The sequence below is a fragment of the Scyliorhinus torazame genome, chromosome 6 (genome assembly GCF_047496885.1).
Source record: "Scyliorhinus torazame isolate Kashiwa2021f chromosome 6, sScyTor2.1, whole genome shotgun sequence".
NCBI lineage: Eukaryota > Metazoa > Chordata > Chondrichthyes > Carcharhiniformes > Scyliorhinidae > Scyliorhinus > Scyliorhinus torazame.
Window position 1 is genome coordinate 96,607,509 of NC_092712.1, and position 18,463 is coordinate 96,625,971.

An 18,463-nucleotide genomic window follows, 5' to 3' on the forward strand; every position below is an offset into this window, starting at 1 on the left:
TCACCACTATGGCTCTGGGAGTTTCTGCTGCTCTCGATCCTCGCACCATAACTCGGTATGCTCCCTCCACCTCCAACGGACCCGTCGGGGCCTCCGCTCCCATTAACGAGTGCAGCATCGTGCTCACATATGCCCCGACGTCCGCCCCCTCCACACCTTCAGGAAGGCCAAGAATCCTCAAGTTGTTCCTCCTTGCGTTGTTTTCCAGTGCCTCCAACCTCTCCACACATCGTTTCTGGTGTGCCTCCTGTATCTCCAACTTCACCACCAGGCCCTGTATATCGTTCTCATTCTCGGCTGCTTTCGCCTTCACGACCCGAAGCTCCTGCTCCTGGGTCTTTTATTCCTCTTTCAGCCCTTCAATCGCCTGTAATATCGGGGCCAACAACTCTTTCTTCATCTCCTTTTTAAGCTCTTCCACGCAGCGTTTCAAAAACTCGTGTTGTTCAGGGCCCCATATGAAACTGCCACCTTCCGACGCCATCTTGGTTTCTGCTTGCCTTCCTTGCCGTTGTTCCAAAGGATCCGCTGCAATCCGGCCACTTTCCTCTCCTTTTTCCATCCGTGTCCAGGGGGAACACCCTTCTGGTTTACCGCACGGTGTTTTTAGCCGTTAAAATTGCCGTTGGGGCTCCTATCAAGAGCCCAAAAGTCCGTTCCACCGGGAGCTGCCGAAACGTGCGACTTAGCTGGTCATCGCCGCACCCGGAAGCCCCCTCTGGACAGCTTTCTCTGAGGCAATGTCCAAGGTTGTGGCGGTGAAGGTGGAGCCATGCCCAAGGAGGGCAATCTTCAGGCTTTCCGAATAGCCAGAGCTACACATGGGGAAGAGGGCTGATGCCCTAGCTTTCGCTTCCCTAATCGCATGCCGGAGAATCCTGCTCGACTGGCGATCAGCAGCACCACCCACGGCTGCAGACTGGCTGGCAGAACTGGCGGAATTTGTCCACTTGGAGAAAATCAAATACACCATCCGAGGGTCGGAGGAAGGTTTCCTCAAAGCACGAGGACAACTCGTCGGCCTGTTCCAAGACCTGTTCGAAGCCAACAGTGACTGGAAGGAAAAGCGAGAGAGAGGATAGAAACTCACAACTCTTGGGGGAGGAAGAGAGAGGAAAATTGACAGCACAGCGGGAAAGGGCAGAAGACCCCCCCCTCCTAACCCGTAAAACAGACACAGCAGAAAGCGCACAGGGAAGAGGGGGGGGGGGTGGAAAGAGATCGGTAGCACAGTGGTTAGCACTGTTGATTCACAGCTCGAGGGTCCCAGGTTTGATTCCCGGCTTGGCTCATTGTCTGTGTGGAGTCTGCACGTTCTCCCTGTGTCTGCGTGGGTTTCCTCTGGGTGCTCCGGTTTCCTCCCACAAATCCCGAAAGACGTGCTGTTCGGTAATTTGGACATTCTGAATTCTCCCTCTGTGTGCCCAAACAGAGGGGGGGGGGGGAAAGGCGCACCAAGACAGAAGATAGCAAGATGTACATAAGAACCATATGGACTGTAAACATAAAGTGCCCTGAATTGGATTGTTCTAAACCCAAATCTTTTGTCCCGCCCCATCGAGGATGGCCAATGTTTTGTCCTCTTCTATGGCTCTGATTTGGGGGGGGGGTTTTGCACCCGAATGATAGGGATTTCTCCTTTTTTTTTCTCATGTCCACCATGCGCATTCCCGCATTGATTTTTTCATCTTAGATCGGGCTGCCCTCCCTTCGGTAGGTAGAGTCAGCTGGGTACTCAGCAGTTGTAATTTCTGACCACGTGCCACACATTGTTGATCTGTTGCTGGAGTCCAGCCCCACCCAACGTCCACCCTCAAGATTGGATACTACCTTGCTGACGGATAAAACATTTTGCGAGCGACTATCCACCTCTTGACGACTACATCACATTAAGTAGGCCTGACTCAATCTCCCCTTCCACGTTGTAGAAGGCTCTTAAGGCTGTCCTTAGGGGGAAAATTATTTCTTATAGTGCACGTGTGCTAAAGATGAAGAAGTTGGAGCAGCAGAGGCTGGTGGACTCCATTTTGGAGGTAACCAGTACTTGCTTGATTCTATTCCAGAGCTATGCGCAAGCAGAAAAAGCTGTAGACCCGCAGGCCCAGTTGAGCTACTGACCACTAATAAGGCTGTATGTCAGATACAGCGCACCAGGCGTACATTTTATGACTATGGGGAGAAGGCCAGTCATCTTCTGGCTACCCAAGTGGAATCCCGTGAGATTCTCCAGATACCTAACCCGGGCGGCCACCTCAATTCCACCCGGAATGTGGCTTTTAAATCCTATTACTGTGACCTGTATAAATCTGAGCCTCCCATGGACAAGTCGAATTTGAATGATTTTCTGGACAGCCTGCCCATCCCAACTGTCAAAGCAGACAAGAGTTGTGAGTTGGACTCCTCGTTATGCCTCGATGAGATTTTAAAATATATGGGCTGGTGCAGGCTGGTGAGGCCTCTGGCGCCGATGAGAGTCAATTTCAAACCTGTACAACTTACCTCATTCTATGTTTGGATCCTGCCCCTTTGAATACAGAATACAAGAAATGGGTGGGGGAGCAAGGCTCTGTGCTTGCTGAGGTTGGAGGGAAGCCCTCTACAAGGTGAATTCCACTTCATCTTGTGCCAGACTGAGTTTGGTTCAGTTCAAAGTACTACATAGAATGCATTGAACAAAGGTAAGGATGAGTGGACTCTTTTGAGATGTGGAGAACAAGTGTGACCGCTGTTCACTTGCAGTCTGAACCAGACAATAATGTAACAGCCATTTGGGCTCATCTATAATCCTGGAGGGAGTAAATTGTAGTTTTTTGTGGATTAGTATTGCCATGCCTACCATTAAGTGAAAGATTTGTCCCACCCAATTTTTGCGAAGCCTTATCTGGTCGTTTACCCGGAGGTGGGTCTCCTGCAGGAACACAACACCTGAATTTAGACCTCTCAAATGAGCAAAGCCCACTTCACTAGTCCATTCAAAACCCTCACATAGGTACATAGGAATTAGGGGCAGAAGTAGGCAATTCAGCCCATCGAGCCTGCTGCGCCATTCAATCAGATCATGGTTGATCTCTTCCTGGTCTCAAATCCACCTCCCTACCTGTTCCCCATATCCCTTTAACCAATTTAAAAAAAAAAAATCAGAAATATTTCTATCTCCTTCTTGAAACCATTTAATGACTCAGACTTCACTACAATATGGGGCAGCGAGTTCCACAAATTCACCACCCTCGGTGAGAAGTAGTTCCGCCTCATCTCCGTTCTAAAACTACCGCCTCTCAACCTATACCTGTGATATCTCGTTTTAGATTGCCCCACAAGGGGGACCATTTGGTGTAAGTTTGCTTCATCAATCCCTTTTAGTATTTTATAAACCTTGATCAGATAACCTCTCATCCTTCTAAACTCCAGTGAGTATAATTCAAACTGTTTAATCTCTCCTCAAACATCAACCCTTCATTCCCGGAATCAATCTGGTGAACCTCTGAACTGCTGCCAATGCCACCACACCTTTCCTCAAATAAGGAGGCCAAAACTGGACACAATACCCCAGGTGTGGTCTCACTAACACCCTATACAATAAGGCAGAAAGGAGAACATCCACTGCCTCTCCCACCTAGGTCAACCATTACTTCTGTACATGAACAAGCAAGGAATCCTGTTAAACCACGGTGGAGAGATCCTACCAGGACAGTGGCCTGGCCCAGTCCAAAAACCTGACAAATACAGAGTAGCGGACAATGGCAAACAACTAACTTTAACCCTCTCCCTCCCCTTCTCCCCCACTAACCCAACAACCCCCAACAAAAATATTAAATCTGTACAAAACCTGAACCTATCAACACTAAGCTCCCCTCGCAGGGTGTTTGCGAGTGGCAGCTGCAGTATACCCACTTTTGTACCTTCCCTTCACTAATCTCATCTCTACCTATAGCTGAGAGGCTCTCCATCCAACACTACATTAAAAATTGAGAAAAACCATTAAGGGTAAAAAAAAGTTCCAGATACAACAACCAAGTGACAGCAACGGCACAGTAAGAGAAATACATACAGCACTTGCAGAAAAGAAAACCCCCAATAATAACTTAAGACCATAAGACATAGGAGCAGAATTAGGCCACTCGGCCCATCGAGTCTGCTCCACCATTCAATCATGGCTGATATTTTTCTCACCCCCATTCTCCTGCCTTCTCTCCATAACCTCTGATCCCCTTATTGATCAAAAACCTATGTTTTAAATCACCTATCAGGATTTGGCCTCCACAGCCTTCTGCGACAGAGTTCCACAGATTCACCACTTCTGGCTGAAGAAATTCCTTCTCATCTCTGTTTTAAAGGATCGTCCCTTTAGTCTGAGATTGTGTCCTCTGCTTCTAGTTTTTCCTACAAGTGGAAACATTCTCTCCACGTCCACTCTACCCAGGCCACACAGTATCCTGTAAGTTTCAATAAGATCCCCCCGCATCCTTCTAAACTCCAAGGAGTACAGACCCAGAGACCTCAAACGTTCCTCACATGACAAGCCCTTCATTCCAGGGATCATTCTTGTGAACCTCCTCTGGACTCTTGCCAAGGTCATCCTTCCATAGATACAGGGCCCAAAACTGCTCACAATACTCCAAATAGGGTCTGACTGGAGCCTTATATAGCCTCAGAAGTACATCTCTGGTCTTGTATTCTAGCCCTCTCGCCATGAATGCTAACATTGCATTTGCCTTCCTAACTGCTGACTGAACCTGCACGTTAACCTTAAGAGAATCGTGAACAAGGACTCCCAAGTCCCTTTGAGCTTCTGATTTCCTAAGCATTTTCCCATTTAGAAAATAGTCTATGCCTACATTTCTCCTTCCAAAATGCATAACCTCACACTTTTCCACATTGTATTCCATCTGCCACTTCTTTGCCACTCTCTTAGCCTGTCCAAGTCCTTCTGAAGCCCACCTGCTTCCTCAATACCTGCCCCTCTACAGATCTTAGTATCATCTGCAAACTTAGCAACAGTGCCTTCAGTTCCTTCCTCCAGATCATTAATATATATTGTGAAAAGTTGTGGTCCCAGCACCGACTCCTGAGACACACCACTAGTCACTGGCTGCCATCCTGAAAAAGACCACTTTATCCCCACTCTCTGCCTTCTGCCAGTCAGCCAATCCTCTATCCCTGCCAGGATTTTACCCTGAACACCATGGGCTCTTAACTTATTCAACAGTCTCCTATGCGGCACCTTGTCAAAGGCCTTCTGCAAATCTAAACAAATCACATCCACTGGTTCTCCTTTGTCTAACTTTCTTGTTACTTCCTCAAAGAACTCCAACACAGATTTGTCAGACATGACCTTCCCTTGACGAGGCCTTGCTGACTCAGTCCCATTTTATCATGCACATCCAAGTACTCCGCGATCTCATCTTTAATAACGGACTCTAAAATCTTACCAATGACCGAAGTAAGGCAAACCGGCCTATAATTTCCCGTCTTCTGCCTCCCTCCCTTCTTAAACAGTGGTGCTACATTAGCCACTTTCCAGTCCTCTGGGACCATTCCTGCCTCCAGTGATTCCTGAAAGATCACCACCAATGCCTCCATAATCTCCTCAGCTATCTCTTTTAGAACCTGGGGTGTAGTCCATCCGGTCTAGCTGATTTATCCACCTTCAGACCTTTAAGTTTCCCCAGAACCTTCTCCTTAGTAATGGTCACTGCACTCACCTCTTGTCCCCTGGTTCTCCTGGAGCTCTGGCATCCCACTGGTGACTTCCACCGTGAAGACTGATGCAAAGTAACTATTCAGTTTATCTGCCATTTCTTTGTTTCCTATTATTACTTCCCCAGCCACATTTTCTAGTGGTCCAATGTCTATTTTTGCTTCTCTCTTACCTTTTATATATTGAAAAAAACTCTTCCTATCTTCTTTTATATTACTAACTTGCTTGCACTCATACTTCATCTTCTCCCCCCTTATTGCTTTTCTAGTTGTCCTCTGCTCGCTTTTAAAGGCTCTCCAATCCTCTGGCTTCCCACTAATACTCGCAACTTTGTATGCTTTTTCTTTAGCTTTATGCTGTCCTTGACTTCTCTCATCAGCCATGGATGCCTTCTCCTCCCCTTAGCATGTTTCCTCCTCCTTGGGATGAATTTCTGTTGTGCTCCCGAATAACCCAAAAAAACTCCTGCCATTGCTGTTCCACTGTCTTCCCTGCTAGGTTCCTTTTCCAATCAACTCTGGGCAGCTCCTCCCTCATGTCTTTGTAATTGTACCGTTACATCTGATTGCAGCTTCTCCCTCTCAAACTGCAGGGTAAATTTTACCATATTGTGGTCACTGCTCCCTCAGGGTTCCTTCACCTTAAGTTCCCTAATCAAGTCTGCCTCATTACACATCACTAAATCCAGAATTGCCTGTTCCCTCGTAGGCTCTGTCACAAGCTGCTCAAAAAAAACATCTCTTAGACATTCCACAAATTCCTTTTCTTGCGATCCACTACCAACCCGATTTTCCCAGTCCACCTGCATATTGATGTCCCCTATGATTATTGTAATATTGCCTTTTTTACATGCCTTTTCTATCTCCTGATTTATTTTCTGTGTCCCTTTGCAGCCACGGCTCAGTGCTGCCCAGAACATCGTACCGGCCAATTTCAATGTGCGCAACAAGCTCATTTACCTTGTTCCGTATACTGCGCGCATTTAGGTACAACACCCTCAATCTTGAATTGACCACCTCCCTTTTCACACTTGTCACCTTTTTAGCTCTGCCTGAGGGCGATGTTGTTCTTTTATTTTGGTTCTCTATTTCCCCTTCAGTTATTACACCTTCTAAGCTCACATTTTGGTTCCCACCCCCCTGCCATACTAGGTTAAATCCTCCCGCATGAATTTAGCAAACCTCCCAGCCAGGATATCAGCGCCCCTTCAGTTAGATGTAACCTGTCCTTCTTGTACAGGATCCACCTGCCCCGGAAGAGATCCCAATGGTCCAAAATTCTGAAACCCTCCCTCCTACACCACCAGTTTAGCCACGTGTTTAGCTGCACTATCCTCCTATTTCTCACCTCACTGGCATGTGACACAGGGAGTAATCCTGAGATTACAACCCTAGAGGTCCTGCTTTTTAGCTTACTGCCCAACTCCCTGAACTCCTTCTGCAGGGCCCATTACTCTTCCTGCCTCTGTCGTTAGTCCCTATGTATACTACGACCTCTGGCTGTTCACCCTTCCCCTTCAGGATGTCCTGTGTTCGTTCAGAGACATCCTTGACCCTGGCACCAGAGAGGCAACATACAACGGACTCTCTTTCACGTCCACAGAAGCGCCTATCTGTGCCCCTTACTAGAGTCTCCTATAACTATCGCTCTTCTGCACTTTGCCCTCCCCTGCTGAGCAACAGAGCCAGTTGCGGTGCCACTGTATAACTTCTTCATATAAACTAACCATATCAAAAATTATTTAACTCCAGAACGTATAGCAACTAAAATCTTTAACAAATACAGAGAAAGATTTAAGCAGAGTTCAATCCAAACTTAACAAAAATGTTTGCATCATCTGGGGAGTCAAAGAAGTGATCTTTCTCACTGATAGAAACTCAAAGACGGGCCGGATATAATAACGCAAACCGAATACCCTCTTGAATAGAGCAGACTTCTGCTCGTTGAATGCCACCCTTTTTTTTGCCAGCTCTGCACTGAGGTTCTGGTATCATCAGATCGAGTGCCTTTCCCATTTTATGTTCTGGTGCTCCCTGGCCTACCGCAAGACCTGTCTCTGTTCCTTAAAATTATGGAAGCTTATGATGGTTGCTCTGCACGAGGTCTCGGCCGCAGCACGCAATGAGCCCGATGTGAAAGCCCGCTCGCCCACCATCTTGGGACAACATATTTGCTATGTCCTCCATGGGGGTGCTGCCCCCATTGCCTCCAACAAACCCACGAGGCAGATGTCTGTCACCGTGACCTGTTTTCCAGGTCACTTTACTTTCAAGAATTTATTTGTTTCCAGGACTGAAGACAGATTTTTCGAGCGTCGCGATCCGATAATTGTGATTGGAGAGGGCCTCCTCCATTTTTTCTGTTCGTGTCCCCCCTATGCCTCCATAATTTTGTTCATCCATTTTAATTGGTTTAATATTTGGATCAGGAACTCGTCTACTGGCCTTTTACTTCTCCGGCCAATTCCCATTAATATTTTTTATTTTTTAAAATAAATTTAGAGTAGCCAAATATTTTTTCCAATTAAGGGGCAATTTATTAATAATAATAATCTTTATTAGTGTCACAAATAGGCTTACATCATCACTGCAATGAAATTACTGAGAAAATCCACATGTCATCATACTGTGGCACCTGTTCGGGTACACTGAAGGAGAATTCAGAAAGTCCAATTCATCTAACAAGCATGTCTTTTCGGTCTTGTGGGAGGAAACCGGAGCCCCCTGAGGAAACCCACGCAGACACAAGGAGAATGTGGACACTCCGCACGTTTAGCGTGGCCAATCCGTCTAGCCTACAAATCTTTTTGGTTGTGGGGGTGAGACCCAAGCAGACACGGGGAGAATGTGCAAACTCCACCCAGATAGTGACCTGTGGTCGGAACCAAACCCGGGTCCTCGGCACCGTGAGGCAGTAGTGCTAACCACTATGCCACAGTGCCGCCCCCGTTAATATTTTTTGAGTCCAATTGACACAACGCGGCTGATGTCGTTGGCTAATGGCCACGCAGCCGCCTTGGGCGGGGGAGGGAGGGGGAGGACGACGCTAGTCACCGCCATTTTGTCCCCCATCGAATTTAGGAACACTTCGGAGTCCGAGGAACACACTTGGCTCCCATCTCCCCTATTTTTATTATTCTTGGGTTCATTTTATTGGCATTTTTATAATTTTTAGGGTTAAGGCCACCATTATCATGCTGGAAAGGTTGGGTTCGAAACGGAATGTCGCCAGGTGCGTGTTCCTCGTTCACATCTGCTGCCGGATGTCACCCAACTCCTTTTTTATTGGATTAATAAATTGATATCTGCTTTTATTTGAGTGGGTAAGAATCCCAGAATCCACATTGTTCTGCTCCAGAGAGATAAAGCGACAGGGGACTTGGCCTTACCAAACCTATTGTTTTATTACTGGGCCACTAATATTTAAAAAAAAGTCTTATTGTGGATTAGCGATCCCAATTCAATCTGGGGCCCACTGGAGGATCACTCTTGCACTATATCCACTCTCCTTGCCATAGTTACTGCACCATAGACCTTTCCTCCTGCTAGATTTTCCTCAAACCCAGTGGTGGGCTCCTCTCTTGAGAATCTGGAAAAGGGTTCGACAACATTTTAAACTCCTCTCTCTGACTTCATTGGCCCCCATCCGTAACAATCACCTTTTCTTACCCACTGGGATGGACTCAACATTTAACTCATGGATACAGGGTCTTGAGCACTTTGGCGATTTGTTTGTGGAAGGGATGTTTACCAGTTTGAGAGAGTTAACCGACAAATTTCAGCTCCCCAACTCTCGTTTTTTTCACTACTTTCAGGTTCGTGATTTCACCTGTACGGCTTTCCCTTCCTTTCCTCTGGCTCCACATTCCACTTTACTGGAGAGGATTCTATCCTTGGCTCAGCCTGGTAGGGGGTCTACCTCATATCTATATGGCCACATTCTCTCGTCTGAACCCTCCCCTCTGAAATAAGGGAGGGTGAAATGGAAGGGTGAACTGGGCCCGATACTCACTATCGAGGCTTGGAGACAGGTCCTTTTACAGGGTCAACCCTACATATTCATGTGATCAGCTGAGCCTAATTCAGTTCAAGGTGCTACATAGGATGCATCTGACCAAGGCAAGGATAAAAGTTTTTTTTCCAAATGTGAACAGATGTGATGACTGTTCGCTTGCCCCAGTTGATCATACGCATATGTTTTGGTCCTATAACAGACTTACCAGCTTCTGGGCTGCCTTTTTAGCACCATGTCAGAGTTTACCATTTGGAATTACTCCCATGTCCTCTGGTAGCTATTTTAGGGGTTTCGGATTCACCGGCCGTTCACTCTGGGATAGAGGTGGACGTTGTTCCCTTTGCTTCACTGACAGTCTGGAGGTAGAAAGTATTTGGTTGGAGGCCTCCTGCTCCGCCCAGTGTCTTTGTCTGGTTAGAGGATTTAAATGTCCTTTTTGCATTTAGAGAAAAGTAAATTCACCATCAGGGGTTCAATGGAGAGATTCTACCCGAGATGGCAACTGTTATTTCCTTCTTGAAATATTTAGACACCGTCAGCTGTTAGGGGTTTTAGATACAGTGTTTAAGTTAGTTACTTTTTCAGGGCAGCATAGTGGTGAGCAATGCTGCCTCACGGTGCCAAGGACCCGGGTTCGATCCCAGCCCCGGGTCACAGTCCATGTGGCGCTTGTACATTATCACCGTGTTTGCCTGGGTCTCGCCCCACAACCCAAAAAGATGTGCAGAGAGGTGGATTGGCCACGCTAAATTGCCCCTTAATTGAAAAAAAATAATTGGGTACTCAAAATTATTTTTTTTAAAAGTTTGTTACTTTTTCTTTGTTTGTAATATTTGCATTCTTGTGTTTTTGGTGATTTTGTTAATATGTAAATCTTTAATAAACATACTTTAAAAACATTAGAATGTCTCTCATTCTTGAAAAGAAGTTCAAATTTCACAGCAACAATTTAGCAATTTAGGAAGCAATATCCTTGATATGGCCTTCTCTGTTTAAGTGGGCATATACTGCATCCCCCTAATGATTCCCTTGAGCATCTACCTATTACTATCAGGTTAATGGGCCTATGGTTACCCTGTTCTACCATATAATCATAAAGGACCTGTGGCCACAGCAAAGTGAGTATTTTACTTCTCGCATCAACTGTAAAATGATAGCCTAGGATAACTATTTGATATAATGAAGACTACACAGTGGATTAATATCCAAAGATTAGGTTGCCATACGAACACGCATGTCACCACATAAGTGATAGATTTCCATGACATGCAGGTAAATTCATACAAATGGTTTGGGTTCCACTTGAATTTACAGCTGAATCTTGGTAAACCTGGCTAGTATTAGGAAGATTAAACAAACTCTTATGAAGGATAGGTCCGCTGTTGAGCACTGGCTTTTCTAACTGACCAAACATTCCAATCATTTGGTATTAAAACATTCCAGAACTACTTCTACTATCTCATACTTTCAAAGTAGACTATTATATAGTCAAATACAGCAGCCAGATTCCACAAACAGCAAAAAAAACAAATGACCAATTAATCTAGAAGTGACATTAATTGAAGTTGGTCAAAAAATGCTATAGAATGTTTTAAAGCCAGATGAAATACATCACCTCTTGAGACTGCAGTATTCCAAGTACAGCACAGAAGTGTCAGTCTAGATTATGCATTCAGGTTGTGTGGAGCTGAGTCCCAATCTTTACTCAGAAATGAGAACGTACCATTAAGCCCAGATGATCTGTCCCCTACTTGCTATCTTATAATTATGCATTTCCCTCTTGCCCCTGGGGTGAGAGATTGGTAGGCGATTAGCATTGTAGTCCAGCACAGGTTACTGTCTTCATTCCAAGATGGTGATGAAATGACATGAAAATGCAGGAAAATATGACCAAAAAAGTGAAATATTTTTATTGTCTAAAGTTTGTAATGCTATGGTTTACCGTGGTGAAAGACTTCCTCTTGGTGAACTGCTCCTCCCAGGGAGACTGCGGTTATTGTCCAATTCTTGGTCTGCAAAATTAACAAAACTAATTAATAAAATTATTCAGGGAATGGGAATGCAAAATTTTGTCGTCAAAAAATTTAGCATAGATTACTTTAAAGGATTCTCCTTACTCTAAGTTATACTTCACAAACTTCCATTCTGCATTAGGCCAGTCATTAGTGAGAAGATGGAAAGTGGGAAAGGATAACAAAGAGATAAGAGTATTTTAAAGAATAATTAATCTCTTTCCCAAACTATATACAAATATTTGTCTTGCATGCTGAAAACATATAGTAAGGTTTACAGTATGCAGCTAAGTTCTCAATTGCAGCTACCAATAAGTCACAACAGGATGGCAACAACAAGAAGTCAGCTCCCTTCCCAATGTGGCAGCTGTTCTCAAACAGCTGGTTGGTTGAATCAAGAGTTAATCAGCGACAAGAAATGTGCGAAATAGAAGAAAAAGGAGAAAAGGACATTTTGAATAGTAAACTTGAGGAAAATGCCAGCTCTGTACATCTCTGAATGACAAGTTCAGAGCTGCATTAAGCCTTTCACTTGTAAGCAACAGATGTGCAACCTTGAAAATCGAGAGAAAAACAGCAGATCAAAAACTTAGTCAAAGGAGGAACAAGTTTTTTTTAAAAAACAAGATGATGAAATAACAAAAGTAGGTAAACATCTTTCAACCTCATAGATACATAGAAGATAGGAGCAGGAGGAGACCTTTTGGCCCTTCGAGCCTGCTCCGCCATTCATCACGATCATGGCTGATCATCCAACTCTAGCCAAATCCTGCTTTCTGAACATTGCCTTTGATCTCATTCTCCCCAAGTGCTATATCCAGCCGCCTCTTGAATATATTCAAAGTTTTAGCATCAATTCAAAGTTTTAGCATCAAACTTTGGCTCAGATTTTCTAGCTCTTTAATGCCTTTTGCTTTTAAGGCTAGTCATCTAAACCATATATTGTCTGCTGCTGAGAGATTAAAGCACTAATGTTTCATAAAGAAATTAAAATTATGTTACGTGGCAATTTTGTAGTTGCTATCCAAAGTTAGTCTTATAAAGATGTGATCATGGTCATTGCACAAATTAAACTAACCCAGATTGCCTGCCACTAAATATCAATGGGACAGAAATTTTGAAGTATTATATGAGTAAAAAGTTGTGAAATGGAGTGAGGAAGCATCAACAAGTTAATCATGTGTTTAGCATTTTTGATGGAGTAAGATATATTTGTGAAGCCAATAGAAAAATTGTGAATTTTGCTTGTCCACCATTACAGTCACAGCTGAAAAGTAAATTTGCTAGATTAGAAGTGCTGTTGGCAAATTAGGCAGTTAGGAACATTTCAAAATTCCACTATTGCAGTGGCAAAAGGGGACAAGATAATTTTTTTCCTGCCCTGCATTCAGAGGACTTAGAAGGCACAACTCAATAGACACTAACCCAGACTAGTCCACCTAAACCACGCTGGAGGAGAAGCATGAGGCAGCTCAGGCTCGCCAAGGAGTCTGGACTCAATTATGATATCTAGTCTAAAATTACTTTCAGGGTATGGTAGCCCAGAGAATATGTTACTGGACAGCAATCCAGAAGTTGAGTGTTCAAATTCAAATTGGGAAATTTAACTGAAATCTGAAGGCTAGAAACTGAAAACAAACATTATCATGGAGCCACAATTAGTTGTCCGGTCACCTTTTATGTCATGTTCAACAAATGACCTTTTTAATAGAGGTTCATTGAGGAACATGCCCTAAGTCCCCAGATTATTCTTTGGGGATACAATATACAATGAATCTTTGTTCTAAATAAACCATTGCTATCCTTCCTCACAAGCACTTGGTTTCCAGTGTAGTGTCCTTGATATCATTTTCCAGAGTTTTTATGTATCTGTGTTAGTGACTGTTTGGTAGTGTGGTGAGTGTTGCTCTTCAGTTTCAGCAGGAAAGTGACAGGGTGCTTCCTTGATCTGCGAATAGAGTAGATAATATATTAACAGTAAATAAACACAATCAGACATTAGACTATTATTATATTTGTATTTGTCTGGCCTCAATTAACATATGGGACAATATCATGTTGTATAACATGCAAATCAGGGAACATAATCCAAATAACAAGATATCTACCGCAAGTCCAGTGCTGTCCCCCAATTGTCACTAACCCAAAGTTCTTCAAGCTCTTCCCATCGAAGAGCTTCATCATATGGAACCGCAATGTATGGTCGCGCAGTCTACACATCGTTCCACCCTGAACCCTCCAATTATATGACAATTTTTTCTGCAAACATAAGAGCAGTCCAAAAGACCCAAAGTGGCCAAGGAATTTGTTCCCTGAAATATATTTTCCCCATGCCATGTATACACTTATTTCCTAAATTCATGACTAGATAGCATGCTTTAGTGATGTTGATTGAGGGATAAATATTAGCCAGGATACAGGGGAAAACTTACCTATTCTTCTGTGAAATAGTGTCATAGAATCTTTAAAGTCCACCTGAGGAAGGCAGATGGGGTCTCGTTTCAACATGTCATTTGAAAGTAGGGCGGCACGGTGGTGAAGTGGTTAGCACTGCGGCCACATGGCACTAAGGACCTGAGATTGATCCCGGCCCCGGATCACGGTCCGTATGGAGTTTGCACATTCTCCCTATGTCTGCGTGAGTGTCACCCCACAACCCAAAGACGTGCAGGGTAGGTGGATTGGCCATGTTAAATTGCCCCATAATTGGAAAAAAATAGAATTGGGTACTCTAAATTTTTTTAATGTCATTTGAAAACTGGCACCTCTAACAGCATAGCAATCCTCGGCTGGCATTTCAATACTTTACAGTATTTATACCTTACTTTGTGATCTTAAGAAGGTGTGTAACTCTAAATTTTGTCGAGGTTCTTCAGATCATTGACATCAAGTAAATTATGACTCTGAAATTCTTCATACATGCCTCTTCTGCTGTTTTGAGGCATATTTTACTTTAGAAATCTCGATAATACAGTTCACAAGAAGTTTCTTTGGAAGTCAACTTTTGTTGTCTCCATTCTCAATTACAGCAGTCCATTTTACAGCTGGATTAATTAAGTGGAGCAATTGTGCACTTATTCAAAAAAATATATTATTCATTAACCACTGCAATTTCTTATCAGATTTGTAACATAAAGCAATTTGCTTCAAAGTAATTATAGAAATTATTTAACAATAATAATCTTTATTAGTGTCAGCGCCATAGTGTGATGACTAGAGGATTTTCACAGTAACTTTTTTTTAAAAAAAGTAGGCTTACATTAACACTACAATGAAGTTACTGTGAAAATCCCCTAGTCACCACACTACGGCGCCTATTCAGGTACACGGAGGGAGAACTCAGAATGTCTAATTCACCGAACAAGCTCGTCTTTCGAGACTTGCGGGAGGAAACCGGGGCACCCGGAGAAAACCAACGCAGACATGGGGAGAACGTGCAGACTCCAGACAGACAATGACCCATGCAGGGAATCAAACCTACATCCCTGGTTCTGTGAAGCAACAATGCTAACTACTGTGTTACCATACAACAGATTTACGTCAGGTTTACCCAATAAATTACGATGAGATGCTCATCTATTGACAGTTTATTGATAACAGAAAAACACAATTTAACGATGGTGCAAGCAATTGGGCAATTAATGAGGCAATTTTGTCATTTTTGTATTGTGTACTCAGTTAGTAAATTAGAGAAAAACAATGGCAACTTCCAGGAACTAATGTGATATTTGCCCTTAAAAGTTGTAACCTCTTACTTTCAATAGCCAGTAACAAAGGGGCTCTGAATCTCAAATTCCAATTGAGAAGATTCCTTTTGACTAACAGCAAGGTTAGAGATTTCAAGGCTGAGATCAGAAATTTGATCCTGAACTGTCTATAACTATAGGAATGCATTGTGTCTCAACTTGGAAAATGTACCACTTCCATTGATGGTAACCAACTGTTGAGTTGAGGGCTTGTTCTGTGGCTCAAACACAAATTGTCAATAAGCATTCCATCCTGGCACAGAGATCAGAGTAAACACCAAGATTGTGTTAGAGAAATAATGCATAAGTGGAATTATCAAATATAGTCTAATGTTTAGCAGCATGAAGACATCTACAAATAATAAATGTGAAATTCTACCACAGTGTCAGCTCATTACTTTATTTAGGCTTATGGAAACTCAGGTCCATGGAATTATGATAATCTGTTGCATTCTCGTGATTTGAAACAAACCTATTGCACTTTAACCTAATGTTGTAAGACTTCTTACTGTTGCATTCTAGTTTAGGAAATTAGCGACAGTTGACACACACGGAATAGCTTTGCAAATACTTGCATGCAGAAGCAGGGAATTCAGGCAGAACACAGCCACTAAACAGATTTGCCAAAATTAACAGCCTTCACCCATCATTTTTACTGCAGAGAAAAACCTAAAGTAAACAAAACCACAATATTGCCTCAGTGGTGAAAGTAGAAATTGCTGAAGGTAGATGAAAATGCTAAATGCAGGAGATTTCACCACAGATACAAAGAGCTGCCTATGAATAACTCAAAAAAGCAGAAGAGATGGTAGAGTTAGCAAGAGTCTGGAGAGAAAGAACGAGGTGGCGAACACACGGAGCGAGTTGCAAGGGAGCTGGCCAGGTCACCGATGCATGTGCCGGACTACCCGCCAATAAACCAGTGGATGGAGCTCCTGCGCAGGAGCTCCAAAAGCACAGACATGTTATTAAACTGGAGATGATGGCAACGGTTGCGGATGTCCTGGCCGCCTTCAAAGAGGTGCTGAAAAAGACGGAGCAATAGTTGGAGGCGCAGGAAGCAACGATAAGGGGGCTGGGAAAAGCAGCGATTGGCCAAAGTGACCAAATTGCCTCATTGGAGATGGAGGTGGCAACATTGATGACGACCCAAGAAACACTCAAGGGGAAGATAGATGATCAGAAGAACCGCCGGAATGGCCGAATTGTGGGCCGACCAGATGGTATTGAGGACAGGAACCCCACAGGCAACATGGCCCAGATGCTGGATAAGCTGGTCGGGGTGGGGGGACAACTTCCGTAAACCCCCAGAGAAAGACCGAGCCCACAGGTCACTCCGGCCGAGGCCAAAGACGGGATAGTAACTACCGGTCATCATTCCAAAGCTGTACCAGGATAGAGAGAGGATCCAGAACTTGGCGAGTCACACACGGTCCTGTAAATGAGAGCGACACTCAATCCGGGTGTACCAGGATATTGAGGCAGACCTGGCTAAGCCGAATTCAACGCAGCTACGGTGGCCTTGTACAAGAACAAGGTATGGTTCAAGTTGTTGTACCCAGCCAAGCTCAGAGTAACCTTTCAAGAAAAGAACATTATTTCACCACACCGGCCGAAGTTAATGAATTTGTGCAAAGACACGGACTGGGAACAGAAACCCCCCCATCTGAAAAGTCACCTGAAAAGTCAGGAGTCTTAATGGCCCAGTGAAAAGACCCAGAGTCTTTGCCCATTTGAAAAGTCTGAAGGCCGATGTAATCTTCCTCAAAGTGACGCGCCTGAGGGAGAAGGAACGACGGAGGGTAAGAAAGAGTGGGTAGGACAGACATACTAATCATGTTACGAGATGAGGGTTAGGGGAGTGGCCACACTGCTTAATAAGAGGACAGCATTCTCGGTGGCAAAGACGCTTACGGACCGAGGGAGCCGGCATGTCATGGTTAGGATTGTCCTGAGAGGGACATCAGTGGCTCCCGACTGGAACAACGTGGAATTCATTAAAAAAATTCCCAACATAGACTCCCACCAACCCATTATGGGAGGAGACTTCAACTGTTTACAGGACCCACATGACAGATAGATCCGGGGAAGCATGGCGAGAGAGCTGAATGCCTTCATGAGCAGATGGGGATAGTGGACCCATGGAGGTTCACACACCCAAGGGAGAAGGAGGTCTCCTTCTTCTCCCAGGTTCACAGGGTCTACACTAGGATCAACTTCGTCGTAGTGGGGAAATCAGTGCTTCCAGGGCTAGTAGGAGCGGAGTACTCCGCAATTATAATCTCCAAAGATGCCCCACATTACTTGGATGTGAGACTGGAGATGTTACGGCTCAGCGCCCCCACATGGACGCTGAAAACGGCCTTCCTCGCCGATAAGACAATCTGTGAGAGGATATCCCAAGCCATCAATGGGTATCTAACCTGTAACCAAATTGGAGAGGTCTCACCCTCCATATTCTGAGAGGCACTGAAGGCGGAGATCCGGGGGGGGGGGGGGGGGGGGGGAGGAGAGGAATTATTGCATAGAGGGCACTCAAAGATAGGAAGGAGAGGATGACTAGGCAACAGCTGATTTGACTCCACACTGGAGGTGGCTCGGCAGTACTCCACGGAACTATTGGCGGAGAGGAAAAAGCTACAAATGGACTATTACCTGCTCTCTACTTGGAAAGTTGGGCACCAGACACGGAAGGGGGGGGAACAAAAGCTGGCTCACCAGCTGAGAAAGCAGATAGGCACAAGGGAAATAGCTCAGGTAAAGGATAGGAGTGGCATACTAGTGAGAGGGTCAGAGCAGATTAATGAGGCTTTGCCAACCTCCCAATGGAAGCTGTACACCTTCGAGCCCCTGGACAGGTCACAAAGATGAAGCAGTTCCTCGATGGACTACACATGTCAGTCGTGGGGGAAGATAGCGGATGGGGCCTGGAACCATCATTAGAATGGAGCGAAGTCATGGAGAGCATTAACTCCATGCAGATGGGAAATGCA

General features: G+C 44.5%; 1 protein-coding gene across 24 annotated transcripts in view; it reads right to left on the bottom strand.

Moving 5' to 3' along the window:
- mllt10 (MLLT10 histone lysine methyltransferase DOT1L cofactor) overlaps positions 1–18,463 on the bottom strand; it is a 498,389-nt gene that overhangs the window by 82,674 nt on the left and 397,252 nt on the right. For all 24 annotated transcript variants that reach the window (XM_072508516.1, XM_072508507.1, XM_072508512.1 and 21 more), the window contains one exon: positions 11,655–11,724. In XM_072508516.1, coding sequence (XP_072364617.1) covers positions 11,655–11,724 — 70 coding nt within the window. The remainder of the gene's footprint in view (positions 1–11,654; positions 11,725–18,463) is intronic.